Source organism: Mya arenaria, chromosome 5 (assembly GCF_026914265.1).
Source record: "Mya arenaria isolate MELC-2E11 chromosome 5, ASM2691426v1".
NCBI classification, from domain to species: domain Eukaryota; kingdom Metazoa; phylum Mollusca; class Bivalvia; order Myida; family Myidae; genus Mya; species Mya arenaria.
In genome coordinates, this window is record NC_069126.1 from 6583642 (window position 1) to 6601034 (window position 17393).

A 17393-nucleotide genomic window follows, 5' to 3' on the forward strand; every position below is an offset into this window, starting at 1 on the left:
CCTTTTTTATCGTGTATGTGGCAACCCCAGCATAGATGATGGGTGTTCTATGATTATATTTGTTTTCTCAACCAGTTTTAAGCAGGCTTAAAGTAAAACTTTTAGTAGGGTACCTGCATTTTAGTATCTGTTTGTTCATGACCATCTGCGCTTAGGATGGGAAGGTCAATCTGGATAAGATGACACCAAATCCGATGATATTTCAGTTTCTTTATTATGAATTACAAATGAATTAAAGGGACTGTCTCACAGATGATAAAATAGCGAAAAAATGTTTGTCGATCTATGACATAAACTTTGCATCGATGTGTACAATGCATTCAAACTTACTAATTAAAGTACCACATAGTTTAAAATTTATTTAAGTTTAGCAGTTATGTCGTATTTTTCCATTATTTTTTTTACTGGGTATGTCTACCAGGTAGAATTCATTCCTTATGCATGATTGGCTAGTCGGTGTTATCACGTGATATTACCGAGCTAGCTTTAATTATGTAACCCGTTTATTGTAAGCCTTGATAGCTCAGTTAGGAAGACGCTGAACTTCAATTTTGGCGACGCGGGTTCGAACCCGGTCTCCGACACAATCTTTTTTTTACGTTTTGGTACTTGTTTTTACAATAATGTCATCAAAGCGTAAACACACTCTATTAGATAAATGTCCTGAGATTCGTTACGGAAAAAAAATGTTTGGTACAAATCTGTGACACAGTCCCTTTAAGATGAAAACAGAATGAATACATTGGCAGTCTCTGGATAATTAACGCTGATAAAATTGATTATATAATAGTGTATTTAATCCATAGGGTATGTTACTAAAACGGTGAAACACTCTCAAGGATAAATGAGATGTACCTAAAAAGTAAGGAATTGTTTTCTAGTTAAATGTGTTCAATAGCCTAAGTAACATACCAGAAAAATAATGTAGTTAACATATTATGCAGATAGTAATACATGAATATATATTTAGTAACTATGTATAGATAACTTGACATAGGTATATAACAATTCGGTATACTCGAACAAGTAAATACTTCCTTTAATCTTTAAATATTAGAATAAAACTCATATATTATTTAAAGAAATTAAAGAGATTTTATTAAAAAACATGACAAAGTTTTACCATTGACAAGACAAATATAAGACATGTCAGAAGCTGGACATGAATACACCAAATCAGATGATAGTTCAATCAAGTCTGTCTGCTTCATAAACCCAGTGTCATACTAATCCGGCCAGACGCGGTATTGAAAGGTAGTAATAAGCTATCAGAAATGTTACTGTTTCATTATATGATTAAAGTCTTGATCAATAATGACTTTTTGCATGTATGGAATATTATGCTCATCCAATGGTCGGTCAGTCGTTACAGCTGTTAAACACGTTGGTTCAATTTTTAGAAAAATGATAACAACAAATACCAAAGAGTCCTTGTAGCTGAAAAACATTTAAAGGATTTTATCTACTAAGTTAAACATCGTACTACAACATATGAAATCAAACAAGGTAACCTACAAACATGAAAACAACATGAAGCCATTTGAGATAATGAAATAATGATATTGATTATGATTAAAATTAAAAATAAAACAAATCTTTATAAAAATATTTTAAAAATAACATACGGCAATTTAATAAAATTGAATTGAAATCGTATAAAAATAAATAGCTGAAATCCAGGTCCATTTTGCTCGTCAAGCAAAACAACCGCGTAGGATACTGATCTTTAACATTACAATACTTCATACACATAAAACGGTTATGTTGACAATAGTATGCTCATTAGATCACCTCTGTCATATTACGGAGAGCCTGAAGTAAAAAGAATATTTACCGATTTATTTTTTAATCGTTCTAGAGAAATTATGGAAGTGTTTCGTAAAATAATATTTCGTTTTAACAGAAAACAAATTTGTTATTTCGGAATAAAGTTTTGTTAATTTGGTATAACTAAATAATTGCATGTTGTTAACAAATAAGAATATATATCATAATGTTCGTTTTTACTGCGTTTCTACAGAAATTAAATGTATGTTAACGACATTCCAGGGGCTCCCTACGATATAACATTTTCTGCTTTATGACCTAACATCAATTTATACAGATGTCTGATAACATAATCATGGGCCGGAAGTAATCTGTCTAAAAATGGTTAAAACATATACTACAGTACATTGTTTCTAAGCCCATGCCAAACTGATTTTATGTTTAGCGTCGTCGGGCGGGTACATGTTCAGCATCCAGAACGAGTATACGAAACATTCAACAAAATCTAAATTAAGCAAAGAAATATTATTTTCTAGAGCATAATGATAACAAACCAAACATTTTAATCTAGAACTATATCAAATACAGGGAGAGGCTTTAGATGGATGTACCTGCAAATGTATATGATATTTCGTGTGCAAGCGCAGATTTTGTAGATATTATATCTTCTTCTATGGAACTTTGTTTTTCTGCAAGGTAGAGGACTAAAACACTAACCCAAAAATCTAAACACAATTAATAATACAATGATAATCCATGTATATACAAAATGACAATATAAACATTCTACTTAATTGGCACTTGGTCTCAATCTTTTTGTTGAAGTGAAACAAGCGTTAATAATAAGTGTGTTAATATATCCCCAAATGAGTACAAGTATATGAGGGAGGACGGCCTTAACTAACACATATGGAAAAGCATTAACTCTCATATAAATAGAGAAAATAGGAAGATAATAACATGTAGTTGCCTGAATTCATTTTTTTTTCAACAAGAACTACCCATTTAAAAATCCTGTGCAGCTTAAAAGAAATCTTAACGTTGTAACATCTATTTAATATTGTAGGTTATCTAGTAAAAAAGGCGAAGTTAAAGACAAAAGCAGAGCTTTGCCGGAACAAAATAAAAATTAGATAAATAATACCATGGAAACCATATGGCCAAGATCAGTTGCTAAACATTTAATAAAGACCATGCTCTCAGTGACAAGGTAAAAACCTAAAAGACATAACAATGTGACAAATAAATGTACATTCCAATGTGACAAAATAAAGGTATATTTTAATGTGACAAAACAAATGAATATTACAATATGACAAAATAAAGTACATTACACTGTGACAAAAAATATACACATATGAAATTAATTGCACATGTGTTTTTGTTTAAGCCTTGCAATACTATAACAGAAGCACTAAAATTACAAGTAAACCCGACAAACACGTGATGGACTAAAATGCTATCTCTCCAAGCCTCTCGGAGTCAGTTTTAAAGTACAGATGTGAGAAGTGCAACTGGTTTGACAGTTTGCTTCTATCCTCTCGGCGGCGTGTCTTACAAAGTATAGATATGATCCTGGTAGATTGTTACAAGCTCACAATGCACTGATGGCAGTGATACATTCTCCCCAGCCTGAAAACACCAGACACATTATTAGACCTACATACAATTTAACAAAGCACTACAATACGAAGCCAGTGTTCATTTATTTCTCCCAGTTTATCCAGTGACTTTATTAAATAGTTTCATTATGCGTTGGACTTGTTACATTGATGTTTAGTGTCATTCTTAACGTGTCTACTAAGTTTCAAGTGAGTATCGTCATCCTTTTTTAATTGTGTCCAATCTTATTAAGTTCGATGACAGCTGTATCATCACCGATTATGACACCAGGGCTATGGCAATTGTCTGACTTGTTTTCTAAAAAAAGCACAATCTTTTAACAATATCATGAATATAGTTTATATGTTCAGTTTTTACTGACCATATACGTCTCCCGCATTATGACACTTTAACGGATACTGCATTATGGTAATAACCCGGAAAACAATTATTGCACTTACCATAATACTGCATTATGGCATTTACCCAAATAACACATGATTGCACTTACCATAATACTGCATATGGCACATATACTAATAGCGCTTGATTGCACTTACCAAGATAATAATAATGCCACATTCAGGCACTTACCCTAATAACACATGCACGTACTAACAATAATAATGCAGTATGGCATATCCTTATTCAGCATAATGACCCTTACCCAATTGGTAATACCACATTATAGCATTTACCCTTATAACACATTATAGCACCTACCCTAGTACCGCTTTATGGCACTTATCCAAATACTCATACCACACTATAACACTTACCCTCATACTGAATTTTGGTGCTTACCCTAGTAAAGCGTATGACACTTACTCTGAAAAGGATCCGAGAATGTCACTTTCATGCACATGTTTCTGCAAAGACAAATTAACAAAAATGATTACCCACTACAGGAATAATGAATATTAATATTAACAAATAAAATACTACATTTGTTTATGTTACTGTTTTTATTAAGGCAAAACTTCTAATTTTTTAAAGTATTCAAATTTCATTCTCAACGCTGCATTGCGTCACTTGTTTGCATCCGTTCTGCATCGTTTTTCAAAACAAGTTCTCATTATTATTACATCACAGGTCGTTTGTGTTTTGGAAAGCAAATTGCAGTATTTATCGTCAACAAAATTTGGGGACTGCTGATAAATCATCTAAGCTCCTGATGAGTGATATCTAATACTATTCATGCATGAAACAAAGTTTTCGCAATTTCATTGCATTGAAGCATTGATTCAGACTATAAAGCATAATTGAAATCTATCAAAATTTTACTTATGACATGACTTCTCCAGTTAAAAACATGTTAGTTTAGAATTTAAAGATATAAAATATGTTGTTTTGTCAATTTATGTTTTAAACAAAATATGCAAGTTTTCATGTTTTACCAAATTTGCTTCAATTCAGGTGTAAAAAATAATGCTTACATACTCTGAACACCCAATTGTGCAGAAAAAGGTTCACTCATTCATATGGGGCATATTTGATCCATAATGATAAGTCCAAATTTGAAAGTATGTAAATCAGGAGTGGGTAATACCCAATTCATTGAAAAATCTTATCTGGAGCTCTTTCAATGCAATTCATATTGCTAAATTCATATGTTTTCAGACAATGTACTTTTTATCTGTTTCAATAAAAACATTCCTTATCCGTTCTGATATTTTCTTCACTCCAGGACGGTCAACAATTTCTTACAACATTGTGCATACAAAACAGTGCTGACTTAATTTGTAGCAATAAAACGTAATTGCCATGCATTTTTATAGTCATAAAATAAAATTCAATACAAGCAACATTATACCTTATAAACTTCGCTGGAATTGCATGCATAATAATAGAAAATAGAGGGATGATCCAAACTAAACAGGACTGGCATACTCATAACAACATAGAGTGTTAAGTGTAACAATATATATACCGTTTTAACCTGTTAAGTATTTTATATCGTTTCATGTTATTGCCGAATGTGTTTGTATTGCCCTTTTGTCTAAACGGCCCCATACCATGGTAACGAGCAACCGGCGCATTAAAATGAACAGTTAACATAATAATGTGTAATGCAATTGTAATAAACTCACTTTAGCTTAGATATTATTGAAAAACCGCCAAAACGTCATTTGAAGTATTTGTGACGTCATATGCAAGTTTGACGTCATTTGAACGTTATATGCGAAAATAAACAAGTATCATTCAAAGCTAATAACAACGATCAGAGTATACAAAATGGCGTCATCAGGTCGCATTGAAGCTCGGGCAGTTATAAAGTTTTGTAGTGAATTAGGGAAAACGCCGACACAAACCTACAAGATGATACAGAAGACAAGTGTAAAGAACAGTGTCAGTCGCAGTCTGGTTTTTGAATGGCATCGGCGTTTCCGCGACGGCAGAGAGAGCCTTGAAGATGATGAGGGTAGAGGAAGAAAAAAAGGCATACGGTGCAACGTTGGTGACGTCAATCGCTGACGCATTAGCAAAGGACCGACGGTTAAAGGTACGAACGTTGTCGGAGATGTTCGGTGTCGGCTATGGAACAATTCATAGAATACTTACTGAGGATCTACAAATGTCGAAGGTGTGTGCATTAATGATACGATATGAAAATATTATTTCTTAAAAATAGTTGCTCATAAATGATTCAGCATTTTTATGTTAAAGAAACGTATGTATTTTAATTAGATCGAAAATAATTTATCAAACTTAGTTGCCCAGTCTTAGGAAACAAATAACTTAATATTTGAATTAATAATTGAATTAATACACGTTTATTTTATTTTCACAAATGATTTTTCAATTTTAAACAAATAATGCTTTCAGGTTCATGCACGCTGGGTCCCACGCCTGTTAAAAGACCATGAAAAAGAACTCCGTGTCCGTGACTCCAGAACTTTCCGTCGAAGGTATAAGCGGGAGGGAGACGGATTTCTAAGTAGGATAATAACAACAGACGAGACGTGGCTTTGGTTTTATGACCCCGAGACAAAATCAGAGTCGGTCGTGTGGAAACATAGCGGATCCCCACCTCCCAATGAGGCCCGGGTGTCAAAGAGCTGCGGAAAGTACATGTTCATCATGTTTGCTGACATGCACGGGATGATTCTAAGCCACGCCGTTCCAAGCCATATGACCGTAATTGCAGATTATTAAAGCAAGATAGAATTACTTGATAATTAGTTGTTATTCAATTTTCGAGTTTTGATATAAATATCACTATGTAATTCAAATATGTCCTTATGTTTGAAGTAAAAACTATTCAATTGCTATATATTAAGCACTTTATGTATCCATTTTTATTTTAAATGAACAGAAATTATGTGTTATTTTAAAATATGTGATACTATACTTTTTATTTAACGTAATTTTGTAAGTTGCATATAGCGAATCGTTTCTTGTCACACTTATTATCACATATGCGGGCCGTAATGTCTTTTTCACTTGAAAAGGTACTCCGCCGGTGCCTCGTGCACGCATTGCAGAAAAAGAGACCGGGGATTCCCCTCGAAAATTTCATTTTGCATATGAACAATGCATCGTCCAATACTGCACAGACAACACGTTTGGAGATCGGGGTCCTCGGAGACAATTTGGCACCCACCATATTTCCCAGATTTGGTACCTTTTAATTTTGCCACCTTCCCTTCAATCAAAACACAATTAAAAGATAATCGTTTCGATTCGCTGACAGATCTCCACACGGCAACATCACAATTTATCAAACAATATGACTCTGAGTGGTATGGGGAAATATTCCGACACCAATGGATTCATCGCCACCAACGGTGCATCCAGTCTGACGGCGATTATTTTGAAAAAAAAAAAAAACTAGGATGACGTCGATTAAGCTGTTAACGTCATTCCAATGCATACGGCGTGCGCCGTGATTGCGTTAGTGACCTTGTTCAGAGCCCTGTAACTTTTGCAACATACATACTATTTTCATGAAATTGTCAATGTTTGTAGCGGATACTATCCACGTCTTGTTAATGTATATTTTGATGTATAAATATTAAACTATATTGGTTATATGAGAACAATCCTGTTTATTTTGGATCATTTTCGTAAGTATATCATTATCTGAATCAAAGACAAACAGGGCTTTGTTTCAATGATTTTATTTTAATCTTAAATATTCATAGAAAATAAGCAGGAACAGGATTTCTTTCATGCTTTACGATGATATATGGGGTTTTAAATGTGAAATAACAACAGTGAAAATATCAATTTGATATTTTCACTGCAAAATAAGGAGTGAAAATATCAACTTTCAGAACTACTTTTAAATTCCTTTGTTGTTACATGTATTTGCATTTATCAAAACAGAACACTGGACATTGGTAAATTATGTCAAAAAATGTTAGAAAAAATAAAGAAATCTTTCAAAATTTAACAAAATATATAATTGGAAATTAATAACTTACCGTTTTTTACCTATTAACCCGTTTATCAAACATTTTACTGATCTTTGAAGCTGAATGTTCGAACATTGCTTTCATACCAAACAAATTACAGACAAAAACAACTGTTCGAACATAAATACAATTTTATATCTTCGTTCAATTGTATTTTGAACTGTTAACCGTTTTAGTACGTAAAATGAGCTTCCTGGAGAATTCACACAACAATTTACTGATAGATCCGATATATTTTACCCCACCCACACCTCAAAATGTGTCAACAAACTAGCATGGCATTTACTCTTTATCTGGAAAAAAAAAACATTTTAAAGCCAAACAGACTGGTCTCTGACAGTAAGATGACTGAATATTAACTGACATGCAGTCTTAAACTAAGAAGAATGGTTAAAATCCAATGAGTATCCACATTTGTTTTGCTAGCACATTTGACCTTCCAAATTTTCATTCTTTAAATAGCGGCGTAGTAATTTGGTTATGTTTTCACGCCTATCTTAAAATAAAAAGTGTTTTCATTATTTTTTGGAACATATGTGCACTAATAATACTTCATTGTTTACTGTTTATAAAGCTTTGCAATAAAAAACGAGCGAATATTAAGCTAGAAGAATGAATAGCAGAGAACTATTTCTCAGCAAACCGAAAGTAGAAAAGTTGACAGCTATAATTATGCATGAGGGGCGCCCCACGGGTAGCGGCGTAAAGCCCACCCTTTTCAAAAAGGGGTAATTCAGAAATAAATAAAAAAAAAAAACAAATAAAACTCCGAAAATAAGCATTAAGAAACAGAACATTTGTTTATTTCAGTGTAAGATCGCCACTCGTGAAAATATGTTTTTTTATGACACTCGTGAAATAAAATACGATCTTACACTGAAATAAACAAATATCCTCTATATATTTATTTCCTTTTCATTTTAGATTTCAATCTCTCGCAAAATATTGAAACAAGGATAAATTTTCATTTTCAACCAAAGTAAAACAAAGCTACACATTGAAACAGAGCTACACTGTAAATCAAAAGAGTAAACACACTTTTCCCAATATTTATGCGAAAAACTACAGAAATAAGCTCAGTAGCAAAAAGTTTAAACATGCATACACTTGAGGAACCTTAACTATAAAACAAATATTTATTAACTTATAGGTTATGCCTAAATACTTCTATGATTAGAGATTCCACATATGCAGACGGAGGAATACAATTAAGAGCACCTAATGCAAAAACTTTTCAAAGATACGATGCAGTGCACAAAACCATCAAGTTAAAGTTTGATAATTTGCAAACCCTTTTTTGAGGCTAGGAACCTTAATCTCAGTTTGATAAAAGAACCCCATTATCAGAGGAAAGCTCCTTAGTAACCTTATTTTCTGTTTGATACAAAGTAACCCATGCTGTGAGGTAAGCGCCTAAGTAACCTTCGTTTAGATTTGAGTCAAAGTTACCCATTATGTGGGATAATACCTTTAGTTACGTTACGTTAAGTTTAATAGAATGTAACTCTGTATGTGAGATAATCCTCTATTCAAGTTTAAGTTTGATACACTGTGGCCTAGTATGTGAGATTAACCCCTATTCAAGTTCAAGTTTGATACAATGTAATCCAGTATGTGAGATAAGCCCCTATTCAAGTTGAAGTTTGATACAATGTAATCCAGTGTGTGAGATAAAGCCCTATTCAAGTTTAAGTTTAATACACTGTGACCTTGTTTGTCAGAAAAGACCATATCCAAGTTTAATTTTGATAAAATTTAACCCAGTTTGTGAGATAAACCCCTATCCAAATTTAAGTGTTATACAATTTAACCCAGTATGTGAGGTAAGACCCATTATAACCTAAGTTTAAATTTGATACAATGTAGCCCTTATGTGAGGTTGAATGGCACAATGCAACCCCTTATATTAGTTAAGCCTCTACGCAAGTTTAAATTTGGGATTTCCAACTTTGGGATTACCACAATGCAACAACTTATGTGTGATAAACCCCTATCCAAGTTTGAAATTATTTCAATGCAACCCTTATGAGAGATAAGCGCCTATCCAAGATAAAATTTGACCTTATAAGTATCTTCCATGGCCGAGAGTGTAAGCTAGGTTCATTCCGACCCGAGCGTAGGGTGTTTTGCGGAAACGAGGTTTACCGAGTTTCCGCAAAACACCCTGCGCGAAGGTCGGGATGAACCTATCTTATAGGAGCGGCTATGGTAGATTCTTTTTCTCCCACCTCAGTTAAACAAAATTAAGTATGTATTTTTTGCTGGAACTCTTTTTTGCTTAGTGAAAATAATTGCGTATGGATATGCGATAGCACGTGGTTGTCATGGATATATGCGCAGTGATCAAGTTAATGTTAATAGTCAAATCGGTCTTTTTAAATAGTTCTAAGGAGAATGAAGCATTATTTCTTGAATGCTGCCTGAAAACTGTTTTATGGTGACATCTGAAGCGAGATATAATTAATTAGCGTTCTAAATATTACCATAAGACAAGATTTCCTTGATGCTACTGACGACAGTCTTCAACAAGGGAGGTAATTACAATGTGGTAAAAGGAGTTCCATACGGGCATTTTATCTTCGCCCGTGGTCAAGATAAGAATATCTAGCATGGTTAGATTATTCGATCTACTTATCTGAGGTGGGAGAAAATGTTGATAAGCTCCTTTCCAAGTTTAAGTTTGATACATTACAAACCATAATGTGAGATAAGGCCCTATACAAAGTTGACACAATAAAACTCAGTATGAGGGATTAGCCCCTATCAAAATTTAAGTTTGACACAAGTCAGCGCCTTATATGAGGTTAGCAACTATAAAATTATACACTAAAACTATAGGGACAAACCCAGTGGTCAAAACTTCCAAGAATAAGCCCTGTTTAGATGGACAAGGAAAAGGCACAGACGACACTTAACGTGAGACACAAACGTACAAACACCACCAACAGCCCATACACGAATCGAAATAGCTTTATCAATTCATTATTGCATTACTGCCTTTGTGAAGTGAAACACAACATATTTCAACCATTATGTAAGATAAGCTCATATCCATGTAAAGAAACAATTCAACCCGTATCCAAGAAAAGACCCTACCTTTATGCCTATTCTCATTCTTTGAGCTTTGAAGGGTCGAAATTATCCACTCCACAGATTTTTTAGTACTTTCCAGCTGCGAAGAAACAAGTTACTGATTTATTTAATTCAAAAACATTCAGAAACGAAAATATAATTCAATACTTCTTCGTTGTAATAGGAAATAGTATTATATAGCACATTGTGAGATATAAACACTATTATGTACTACAATGCTCATACTTCGAATCAGATCAGCCTCTATAAACACTTTTATGTACTACAATGCACATACTTCGAATCAGCCTCAGGTGTCATTGCAACAAATCTTCATCCCATCTTATCTTACTGTTTCTCCATGTAGTTGCTGGTGACAGAGGCATTCCCCAGTTTAATCTTATCGTATATAACCTTATTTTAAATAATATTATATGACCTGACCTGTTTCTCCATACGTGTCAGCCTACTCCCCTGTTAAGATAGAATCTTCAGTTCAACGCTTGTAGGCGACAGATGCATCACCATATTTATCTCTATAATATCTTACCTGTGTTTTCATTTTGGCCAGCCTAAAAAAGAACTAATAAGTAAAAACAAAAAACTTGCAACAAAGACACATATCACTTTTACTAAGAGCTTTCAAAAACTAAATAAGCGAATATCTATCGTTACCGTAGTTACATAATTTATAAATAAAAAACGTGCGTAAATAAAATGTTCAGTAAATGCGGAGCAAATACCACAGAGGTTTTTTGTCAATAGGTCATGTTAAAATTGCATGGAATTAGCAAGTTTCTGCGTTCCACTCACATGTCGTGTGTGCTATCCACCTTGTGTTCAAGACTCTGCACGTCTTTCTGTTGATAGGCATCGGCAATCAATTTCTCCCATTGTGTCAACTCGAGATCATTCTTCAACTTTCGACCTAAAATTATCAAATTGTCAAAATCTGCATGTTCTATTCTTGTAGATACCATTATTGAGTTAAGTATAAGTCACAATCCGAATCGTAGGCCCAAGAATCATACAAAATCATTTAAAATAACAAAGTGCGTTTATTTCCTTATCGTAACTCATTTAACAAACTTTTAAAATATATTGATAAACAAGAGTTTGTGGCTTATAATTAAAAATATAAACATAATATGCGATTCAAATCAGAGCTTAATAAGCAACATTTAATACTTTTCTGGAAACGGACATGACAGACTAACTTGCATTGATTTTGTTTTTGTACTTTAAGTCGAAAAACACTGTCATTTCACACATTTTCTTCAAGTATTTCTTAAAGGCAAATATCCCTACGATTGGTTATGCATCTATTTCTGATAAAAACAGTTTATACATGAAGTCCTGATTAAATCTATAAGCAGATTTACTTGTTTGAAAGTCATTGGCAATAAGCTATGTCCATTGATAAATAAAAATATATCTCGATAAATAAACTATGAGGGCCTCGCCAATTTCCATAAATGATTGGTGAAAAACAGCCAATCCGTGAGACTGTCCTGGTTTCGTGTTACGACAGTGATATTTGCCTATAAACATTTATCAGATTACTACAATAACGCTTTTTTAAAAAATACTCACACAAAAATTTGTCAGTTTCTTCAATATTCTTTTTCATAGCCTTACCACAGCATGACTCACATACAAATCGGAATACCAATACTATGTGCGCGAGAAGAATAAGCGGAGGAAATAGTACAGGCCGCGTGTAGTACTCGTGGATTAGAGAGAAACGCATGAAAACCCAATGTTTGTCTGCGTTGTCCTGGACTTTTTGGAATGTGTTGCTGAAGAAAAGAGAAACAAAAAGGTTTCATATAAGGAGGATATTTACTAAGCTACACAAGCAATTTCACCAGAAATGCAACTTAAAGTTACAAATCTGAAAGGTTCTCTACTTTGTGAAAAAAGAAAATGAAGAACAATAAAATATAAAAGTAAATATCATCCTACGTATGAATGTGCAATGGAAAGGTCACAAAACACTTCCATTTCGTAACATATTTTATGCCACTTACTCAAATTGTAGATCTAGTTTGATGGTTGGGTGATCAATTGACGTTCAATTATCAACCTTTTCCACCAAAAACAATATTCAACTTTGGTCTCAAGAAATAAATCTTCAACCTTAAAACTCATAATAAATTTCTTTTCAAACCAAATCTTATGATATGTAGGTAAACTATAACAACTGTAAAAAGGTATTTGAAAAGAAATTATTTAAATACTACACCATACCTGAACATTGCAATGAGAAGGTTAAGGAGTAAAACGTTGGCAAGCAGCATGTAGATGCCCATCATGATCGGCACTACCAACTTTCCTGTGTCCGTCGGGCACCTTGCTTGGGTACCATTTATCCATAGTATAGCATCGTACGAGCAGTCAGCTTCACCTGGGGATGCAAAATTACTTGATATCTGTATAAGTGAACGCTGTACATGCAAAACAGTCCCGATCGTCTGGGTCAACATGTTAATTTTAGCTTTGACTTTCTGCTGATATTATTAAACAAGCTATTTGACATAAAGAGACATAAAAAATATAAACGAATCAGTACAATTGCATGGCCACTTATATCTGTTTCAAAGGTATACATCAAAGAAATCTTATATCAGTTTACAACTATTTTATCGCAAGCAAATTCCCACTCTTGATTTTGTTCCAGTGTTTTAGGTAAATTTCGACACATATTTTAGATACAGTTTATTTTCTACAAATGTACATATTGTGATAGTCAACAAAAGTCATGTTTTTATCTTTCAATAACCTGCAAGTTATGGCCAACACAAACGTGTCAAGCATGACAACAACACCACCAATGAAAACAACACAACAGCTATAATGAAAACTCAACATTTTTCTTCGAAAAATAGAGTAACCAACAAGCTGCGTTACTAGACAATATCTAAAATCAGAGTAATTGTCATTGTATTCCAATATCATTAATGGTGTAAATTACTAAAATAAGAGGATTTCCACTACGACGACGACATGGACATCGGCGCCAAGTCTATAACAATACGTGACATTTTTTTAACCCGAACATAAAAGCAGAGGAGCTGAAAACAAACCTTCAATTTCTTCCAAGAAAAGCTCTCCATAGATGTTCCAGTAAGATTTACGGATAATCTGAACCGCCGTCTTCCAGGTTAGCGGGGCGTTTGGATAGAGAATGGAGTGGGCGGCGATCGCGTACGAGAGCACGAACACCATCAGGATCAAAAAGAAGTAGATTAAGTCCTTCATCTGGATAAGTGAAACACTTGGGTTGACATTAGTATTATAGTATTACATACAGTGCAATTTAAGAACACACACACAGAATCAACATGACAAGGAATTACAGAAGGTCCTCCATCAGAATAAGTAAAACATTAGGGTTGACAATAATATTATGGTATTTCATATTGTTAAAAACACGAACACCATCTCTATGACCAGGAAGTACATCAGGTCATAGATATGGATAATTAAAATAGTAGGGTTGTGTTCTATGTCTTTGGCGTTTACCCAGTGCCATTAAACCGGGTTTATGTTTAAAACATTTGCTACTGAGCTTGTTTCTGTAGGTTCTATAATATTGAAAATTATAATATTATGGTATGACATATTTTGCGAAAACACAAATCCTGTATATGGTAAGTTAAACATCAGGATTGACAATTATAGCAGTTTGGTATTACATATTGTGCAAAAAAAACGAACACCCCCAAGATGACCAGGAAATACCTCAGGTCCTGGATATGGATTAGTAAAACATAAGTCCACCAAGAAATCCATCAGTAGCCATATAAATGTAATACCTGAGCATATATGCTTTATTTCGTTGAATTTATAAAGAAACGTGTAAATGGTTATAACTTTAAATGCATAAAAACATTGCATTAACTTACCATTTTGCCAATCATGACAAGTTTTGGTCCCAGTTCTTTGTGAACTGAGAAGATATAAAGCAACCTTAGGAAAAACGTAATAAAGTTGAGAGCAAGGACGACCCTGGCAGCTTCGAACGTGCCCTCATAAGGCAAGAATCGCAGGGTTATTCCAATAATGAACAACATATTGGTCATGGTGTCAACAACGTTCCACGTGTCAGTGAAGTAGCTTTGCAATTTCGTGGCTAATGTTGTTGAAGAGCTGGTCACCATCTGAAGAGTTACCAATGGGATATATATTGTGCTATTGTATAGATTGTTGCAATTATGCGAGAGTTCAATATTTAAGATTTTTTTGTGAATCAATTAGGTCCTGAATTTAAAACCTAGCATGTTTTTCATCAAATGACGTCAGACAAAACTTACGAAATGTGCCCAAGCAAAAACAAATCATGAAGGAAGGAGCTTAGGATTTAAAACAATAGGACCATGGGAAATAAACAATATGACCATGTGTAATGAAACAATAGGATCATTGGAAGTAAAACAAAAAGACAATGGGTAATAAAACAATTGGTGCATTGGGGGGAAACAATATGACAATAGTCTATAAAACAATAGGACCATGGGTAATAAAACAATAGGTGCATGGGTAATAAAACAATATAACCATGGGTTGCAAAACAATTGGACCATGGGTAATAAAACAATAGGTGCATGGGTAATAAAACAATATAACCATGGGTTGCAAAACAATAGGACCATGGGTAATAAAACAATATAACCATGGGTTGCAAAACAATTGGACCATTGGTAATAAAACAATATAACCATAGGTTGCAAAACAATTGGACCATGGGTAATAAAACAATATAACCATGGGTTGCAAAACAATAAGTGCATGGGTAATAAAACAATATAACCATGGGTTGCAAAACAATAGGTGCATGGGTAATAAAACAGTATAACCATGGGTTTGCAAAACAATAGGTGCATGGGTAATAAAACAATAGAACCACGGGAAATAAAATAATATGATCATGGGTAATAAAACAATGCATGGGAAGTTAAACAATAGGTGCATTGTAAATAAAACAATAGGACCACGGGAAATAAAACAAAAGGACCATGGTAAATAAAACAATAGCACAATGGTCTATAAAACAATAGGTACATTTTAAATAAAACAATAGGACCATGGCATGGGGAATACAACAAAAGGTGCATGGGAAATAGAAAAGTGGACCATGGGAAACGAAACATGTAAGTCATCAAATGTAAAACGTTCAAATAAGAATTGTAGAATTTTGAAATGGTATGAAAACATAACATTTTTATGTTAAAGTAAATATAAAGGCAAAATAACTAGAACCCGATAACTTTTAAGTGAACGATCTAGGTTAATGGCTTTACCTTGTTTACCTACTGAAGACCTGTGATCCATTATCAATAGGGGTCATCCCCTGGTAGTATTTAAACTAAGCGTTGTTAAGGCTGGATGTGTCTATCTTTGTATATTAGTGTTTAAAACATATAGTACTTCCCGATTATATCTGTGGGTTGTATGAAACTCATTATTGTTAAATGCTATTTCCTCTTTCTAATTTGATTCTTAATTTCATATAATTCAAAAATGCATCGAAAGACAGTTGTCTGTCATACAGTTGATATACAATTTAATTAAGATAATTAGAAAATTACAGATATTACTGTCCTTGCTTTTCTTGACAATCCTAATAGGGCTTTATGTTTGTAAAATTGTTATATTCATTGACGTCAGTGCAATAAATAGAGGATATTTGTTTATTTCAGTGTAAGAAATAAACAAATTTTCTGTTTCTTTTATGCTTATTTTCGGAGTTTTATTTGTTTTTTTATTTATTTCTGAATTACCCCCTTTTTTGAAAATGGGTGGGCTTTACGCCGCTACCCGTGGGGAACCCCTCATGCATAGTTATACCTGTCAACTTTTCTACTTTCGGTTTGCTGAGAAATAGTTCTCTGCTATTCATTCTTATAGCTTAATATTCGCTTTTTTATTTTTTATTGCAAAGCTTTATGAACAGTAAACAATGAAGTATTATTAGTGCACATATGTTCCAAAAAATAATGAAAACACTTTTTATTTTAAGATGGGCATGAATACAAAACCAAATTACTACGCCGCTATTTAAAGAATGAAAATTTGGAAGGTCAAATGTGTTAGCAAAACAAATGTGGATACTCATTGGATTTTAACCATTCTTCTTAGTTTAAGACTGCATGTACGCGTGTTTTTATAGTAAGTTAATATTCAGTCATCGTACTGTCAGAGACCAGTCTGTTTCGATTTAAAATGTTTGTTTTCCAGATAAAGAGTAAATGCCACGCTAGTTTGTTGACACATTTTGAGGTGTGGGTGGGGTAAAAAATATCGGATCTACCAGTAAATTGTGTGAATTCTCCAGGAAGCTCATTTTACGTACTACAACGGTTAGCAGTTTAAAATACATTTGAACGAGGATATAAATTTTTATTTATGTTCGAACAGTTGTTTTTGTCTGTAATTTGTTTGGTATGAAAGCAAATATTCGAACATTCAGCTTCAAAGATCAGTAAAATGTTTGATAAACGGGATAACCGGTAAGAAACGGTAAGTTGTTAA

The 17393-nt window shown here is 33.5% G+C and overlaps 1 protein-coding gene across 4 annotated transcripts in view; it reads right to left on the reverse strand.

Annotated features, from left to right (window-relative positions):
- Nucleotides 1-230: 230 nt before the first annotated feature.
- The window catches only part of LOC128234026 (transient receptor potential cation channel subfamily M member-like 2), a 66831-nt gene continuing 49668 nt past the window's right edge, over nucleotides 231-17393 (reverse strand). For 3 of the 4 annotated variants that reach the window (XM_052947970.1, XM_052947967.1, XM_052947971.1), the window contains 9 exons: nucleotides 14768-15022; nucleotides 13946-14120; nucleotides 13110-13266; nucleotides 12453-12658; nucleotides 11673-11787; nucleotides 11410-11431; nucleotides 10884-10959; nucleotides 4198-4238; nucleotides 231-3399 (listed from right to left, as the gene is read on the reverse strand). In XM_052947970.1, coding sequence (XP_052803930.1) covers nucleotides 4225-4238; nucleotides 10884-10959; nucleotides 11410-11431; nucleotides 11673-11787; nucleotides 12453-12658; nucleotides 13110-13266; nucleotides 13946-14120; nucleotides 14768-15022 — 1020 coding nt within the window. In that variant the 3' untranslated portion in view covers nucleotides 231-3399; nucleotides 4198-4224. The remainder of the gene's footprint in view (nucleotides 3400-4197; nucleotides 4239-10883; nucleotides 10960-11409; nucleotides 11432-11672; nucleotides 11788-12452; nucleotides 12659-13109; nucleotides 13267-13945; nucleotides 14121-14767; nucleotides 15023-17393) is intronic. The other variant, XM_052947968.1, reaches the window with a different exon arrangement.